This window comes from Mixophyes fleayi, chromosome 11, assembly GCF_038048845.1.
Source record: "Mixophyes fleayi isolate aMixFle1 chromosome 11, aMixFle1.hap1, whole genome shotgun sequence".
NCBI classification, from domain to species: domain Eukaryota; kingdom Metazoa; phylum Chordata; class Amphibia; order Anura; family Limnodynastidae; genus Mixophyes; species Mixophyes fleayi.
The window spans coordinates 97,490,319-97,496,318 of record NC_134412.1 but is presented as its reverse complement, the minus strand read 5'-3'; the positions used below and the strand labels follow the sequence as shown (position 1 = coordinate 97,496,318).

General features: G+C 41.8%; 1 protein-coding gene across 7 annotated transcripts in view; it reads right to left on the bottom strand.

The window, feature by feature from the left end:
* Window positions 1-3,765: 3,765 nt before the first annotated feature.
* The window catches only part of APLP2 (amyloid beta precursor like protein 2), a 48,195-nt gene continuing 45,960 nt past the window's right edge, over window positions 3,766-6,000 (bottom strand). For all 7 annotated transcript variants that reach the window (XM_075190547.1, XM_075190550.1, XM_075190548.1 and 4 more), the window contains one exon: window positions 3,766-5,236. In XM_075190547.1, the coding sequence (XP_075046648.1) occupies window positions 5,135-5,236 (102 nt within the window). In that variant the 3' untranslated portion in view covers window positions 3,766-5,134. The remainder of the gene's footprint in view (window positions 5,237-6,000) is intronic.

Genomic DNA, 6,000 nt, shown 5'->3' with positions numbered 1-6,000 from the left:
TGTATTTAAGGGCGGTAGCGGTTTGTGTTTTTCAGCCTTAGAACAGCTTCTCCTGACATACAAACCCTCCGTGTATAGTAGAACTACTGCTCTCACGCTGGGTTTCCACTCAAGTCTGCACTCCATGTATTGCACAGATCTTCCAGACGCTCAGCCAGCGCATTGACTGAATCTCATGCAGTCTGTCAGTGCTGTAACTGAGACCCAGTTTACACCTCCCCACATTAAGATATATTAATGATCAAAAATACTTTATTTGCTATTTTAATTATTCTTGTTCCGAGATTCTATTTGCAGCTGAACTTGCACTTTGGCAAAATCACGTTACACTGCAGGGGAAGGGACAATATAAAATGTGTGGAAAGATTTAGAGTTGAGAGAAGTGCTCTAGCTCATCTCTAAATTGAAGTGTCAAATAACGCTTTTTGTGCTACATGCAAAAACAAACAGTATTTTCCCTGCATGTAACATGCGTAAATAAATGTTTTCTCCACTTGTATCTCAACATAATTTGTCCAGGAGCAAATGTTTGGTTTGTTTTTTTCTCTAATTGAGGCCCTTTGTCTGCAGCATAGACAATACTTTCCTGGTGCTGGATGAACGAATCCTCTTTGGTCAAATATTACAACCGTTATCTCCAATTTTGCAGTTTACTGTGTACAACAATGTAGGCGGTTTTAAGATAGGTTTGACTAGGGTCAGATAACTTTTTTTTTCTTCATGTTCCGCTTGTTTGAAGGTTTTACTTCCATCGTTTACGGTGGTCAGTTATACACCCATAGCTGGTGCCACGATTAGGAGAAAACTCTCTGTAATATTAGGCATTTGCTGGTTGAACTCACACTTTAAGTTCTTGTGATGTCCAGGATGGAAGTAACGTGTCCTTGTCATCTAAGACAATGGTTCTCAGCCATCGCTACGTAATCTTACAATAAGGACCTTTATTAATGTTTTGTTTTTGACGCACCTTCCAACAGTTCAAATGACTGGTCAGCGCTCCGTCCGTCATACATGTGCTTCTGCTAACATGCTACAGTCTACGTGCAGATCTCATATGTGACACTGCTGTGGTCCATGAGCTTCTCACGTGGTCACTTACCTCTTGCTCTGGTTCCTCTTAGGCTAACCCGATATAGATACTCTGGTCATGTTGCTGCCAGGGGCTTCTAGCAGCATAGAGCCACCAACCCCGAGAGAGGCGAGAGCCCAGCCAGGAAGAGACGAGAGCCCAAGGAAAGGAGACACACGCAGGAGAATTACTTTTATTACACAGTACCAGGGAAAAGAATTGAGAAGAGTGGAAATTGGGAAACATCACATGGAAAAGTGCAAATACAATAAAGTCTTAGATACAATCTACAACCATTGTCTTCTGAGCCCAGGGAGGGGGGTAATTACTGTACTATCTTAGTTAGGAATTCTTAAGTACTTTGCGCTCTAAAACTTCAGATAATTATCCTTAAATTACAATAAATAAAGATGCCCTTATACTGTGACTACAGTAGTTACTTTGTATTCCTATAAAACCTGTCCCCTTATCTTACAGGTAGTAAGCCCCTAAATTGACCCTTGCTTTATATAATGAATGGTGAAGTGATGGTATTGAATATGTAACTGACTGGCTGGAGACCTACGTGTTTACCTGTCTGTCATGAGATGATATCTGAGCACAGCAATGAGTAATGTGGAAGAAATAAACACTTTCAGTATCTCTCTCTTACGGAGTTTTCTCAGGCTGCAGCCATTTCTTCTGGATACCAAAATACACTGAGGCCTATGGAAATCACTCATCCACTATGGATTCTGCATTGGAGACAAATTTGTTAGTGACGATTGATTGCCAAGTGGTGCATTAGATGGGGGGGGGGGGGGGGGGGGGGGGGGGGGGAGAAGTGCCTGCATGACATTCCCCGTATATATCAGCCCGGTACTGATTACAATTATGTACATCTCAAAACCACCACATAAAAATTTATATATATAATAGTTATACCTGCATATTTTACTCCTATATACTATTTATACATATGCCAGATATTTACTTAGTTGGGAATTTCTCTAAAGTACATATTACATGATTCCAGTGGAGTTTGGATATATACTAAGCTGCAATTATATTGTATATATTCTATGTTTGGAGGGGAATGTGTCCAATAATGGGCAAATACTATGTATCACATGGAGCAGGGTGTGTAGCTATATACTATTACTGAGCACATCCGGAGTAAATACTGCACTGATATGTTCTGAGTGAAATGGGTCCAATGTGGATATTATAGATAATATAATCCTATAACCAGCTGGGATGTATAATATGTCATGAGTGGAACGCATTGCACCAGTGTGTCTGGCTTCCTCAGTCAGCAATTTACCATCAACATTTATTTATATAGCGCCAGCAGATTCCGTAGCGCTTTACAATTGGGAACACACATTAATAAGACAATACTGGGTAATACATACAGACAGAGGTAAGAGAACCCTGCTCGCTGGCTTACAATCTATAGGCCATTTGCTTATTTTAGTCATTAGTACATTTGTTTTACTCAAATACACGTGTACCTGTAACTTGTGTTGTGGAACGATATCCAAGGACCGGATTATGAACCAAAAAGCTTTGTTTTAAAATGAATGTTGTCTCTTATATAGATGAATGTTACACAGCAACATCACCTAGGACCAATGGCGTGCGGATCAGCCAATATATGAATACAGACTATTAGTTTCCATAAATGGTACTATATATTACTTATGCCTTCTAGAAACATCCTCTTCTTACAGCTTAGTGAACCCATAATACCAGAATCAGCTACAGTATAAGTGGTCTCCATATCTATCTGCGCAGATCCACCTCAAGTGGTTCAAGGCTGCCCCCTAGTGTACACAGCATGTCAGTACACAGTAATGACGCAACAACGCTATAAACCGAAACCAGCCCAGTGCTGCACTCACGACTGAGCACAAGGTTAAACAGTTGTCTTCATTTTCACCAGTATAACAGCTACCTACCTTTATTACATTTAGCGGTATGTATCCGCCGTTTCTGGACAGAAGAGGTGCTAAGTACGCTACGGTGATGATATCAGGGGTAATTGGGAGCTCTTTTGCACCCAGATGACTGGTTTGAGAAAAAGCTGCCTTGTGTCAGTCTGGTTTTTAAGTGGGTACGAAACCACCTATACAAGGTAGGTCTTAGATATCTGAACCCTATAATTTAACATTACATTCAGTTGAGATGTTTCTGGGATTGGTGGAGGTGAGCGACATCCACGGCATTAATATGACTTTCTTGATTACAGTAATATTAGTCTAATGTTAACTACTGATAAATCTGTCAGTGTCTGACATCAGAGATGATATAAACAAGATTTTATTCCAGCATGTACTGGGCTTCCTACAGCCCCATAAGTCAGGTTGGCATCTTGTCGTTTGGAGCTTGGGCAGGCGCCTGTCTCATCCTGTACTCAGCGTTTTCTGTCAGGTCATTGCGCTTCCTTAAGATGTTAATTGGTAGAATAAACCAAGTACGGCAAAGTGGCGACAATAAATAACTTCTACAACCCATTTTATGTTGAACAATATGATTTATCCAATATCTATTCATTTCAGTGCCACCAGCAAACACCAAGCAGCTACTTCAACCATTAGAACCTTTACAGTTTATGTTGAATTGGAGAAGACACAACGTCACCCCCTGTAGTTCTACAAGTGGCTGCAATATACCGGATACCACCACAAAACTGGAAGTAAAGACACAGAGGCTGATTTTATGGAAGTTAGTGTTTATTGACGTGTTTTCCAATTTTTACATCCCCCACAGAACACACAAAGGGATCTTGCAGGTTAAAGTTGGATCTGTGCATAGTGCGATCGGAATCATAAGGACAAGGAGAAATAAAAACACAGTAAAAAGAAAGAAATGAAGATTATAAAGACGAACAACCACAGGTTACCGGAACCTTAAGGAATAGAATGATCTGAGATGCGGCAGTGATTGGACATTACAAGCAGTATAGACACAGGGTGGGGATCTAAACTCCAGAAACCTGCAGCGCCCCCCACAGGATGGGAGACCAAGCCGCGCCCAGTCTGCCACACAGTGATCGTTAGACTCTGGACCCAAAACCACAAGACGGGACACAGCGCCAGCTCCATCCGTCTCTCGTTCTTGCTACCAATATCATCATTTGTGGGGTGTGAGTAAAGTGCAACGGTACCAATTTGGCAATCCCACACAAGACCCCAATGGTTAGAATATGACTGCGGTATGGAATGGACACTTCAACATACTGGTATCAAGGACAAGAGCTCATTGCCATCTATTAACCTCCTAAGACAACACACAACAGGCCCCGAAACCCCCCAAAAAATACATCAGTAGTACACGGTCGCTGCCCACGAGCAGGATTAAACAAAAAAAAGAAAAAAACATCCAGTCTACCAGGTTAGTGCAACAGCGGCTTAGAGGCGTCACCCAGCGCCAAATATGGCGACTCCTTCTGATTCTCATTTCCCAAGAGAGGTGGGCGCACCTTTATAAACAGCCGTCCATTGTTCAGGAAAAGATACATAATGATAGCAACTCATTAATCATTCTCAAACTTTTATACATTTCTATCTCCAAAGTCCCCACAATTTGATTCATTTGCGTTCAAACTTTTTTTTTTCTTTGCTTTTTTTGTATTTTAAATAAGCCGGCAGAATAGAAAGAGGCGTCAAACACACATTCTACTGAAAACAGACATGGACATTTTCCCATTTATCTATATATATATTTATATATATTTATATAGTATGCAAGAGACACACACAAGTGATCTGAATGGCAACTTTCTGATTAACAAAACAATAAAACTACATCTTAAAAGATCAGCGATAAAATATTCAGTGAAGACTCTGCATTAACTATTCTGTCACCCGTTTATAAGAATGGAAAAGTAAATCTGGAAAGTGATATTTAGAGTCCATGAGTGCCCGGAAACAAGGGCGACCTCGCTCCAACAATTGGTCACCAGTGAAACCCAAATCAATGCCCGCCCCTTATCTTTGGCCCCATTTCCCACTATATCCCCACCCTCCTAACCAGGCTTATATACCCCCCCCCCCCAACCCTCCCACATCCCCATCAGGCGTCTCAGATCTGCATCTGCTCCAGGTATTTGTAGGTGGGGTTTTCATAACCGTGGTTCTGCATCTTGTTCAGATGACGTTCCTCCGGGGTTAACATGGGGTCCACCTAGAAAACACAGAGGTGCGATATTTACACATCTCCATCTAGAGAACAAGACAGATCTATATCTGTACAGTAAACACTGGGAGAAACAGAAGTGAAAGTGGCTGCTGGTCGGACATCTGGATCTGTGGCCAAACCGGAGACATTTCACTGTCCAGCGTGAAGACACCAACGATCAGTGGACTGAACCTACTGATCAATCAAAATGCAGACTGATCCTAGTCATCTTTGGTGGGAACCCACACCCGAGACCTCAGGGGACAGAGGTCTAGACCGGCCAACGCGTGTGGAGCCAACCGGACACTGCGCTGTCCCCTGTTTACACCAGCCGGGACCGCATGCGGTGACGGTCTAGTGACACATTGTCACTGTGCGCACAGAGGTTCCACCATGAAACACAAGATCTATCTGCTCCGCGCCAGTTACACAGTATCTGGACCAGTGCCAGGGACAAGGCAATAACTGATGTGTTTATTTAGTGGTTGAGAGGAACTAGAAGAGCAAAATATTTGAGGAGCCCATCACACCCCATAAAAATTTTTTTAATAGTATAAAAACCGAAGTTAAAAAAAATAATTAAAGTATGATTAAAATTGGGCCAATGCCACAGTAATTACAGGAGAACACGCTGTACGGTGTTATACGTCACATATGAAGTTGTCACATTCGTCAACACATGAACTTAGCACTAAGACTACTTTAAAGCGTACACAAAGAAAACTGTTCACGTAACACCTCTCACCCATATTTTATTACCTGGACTATAG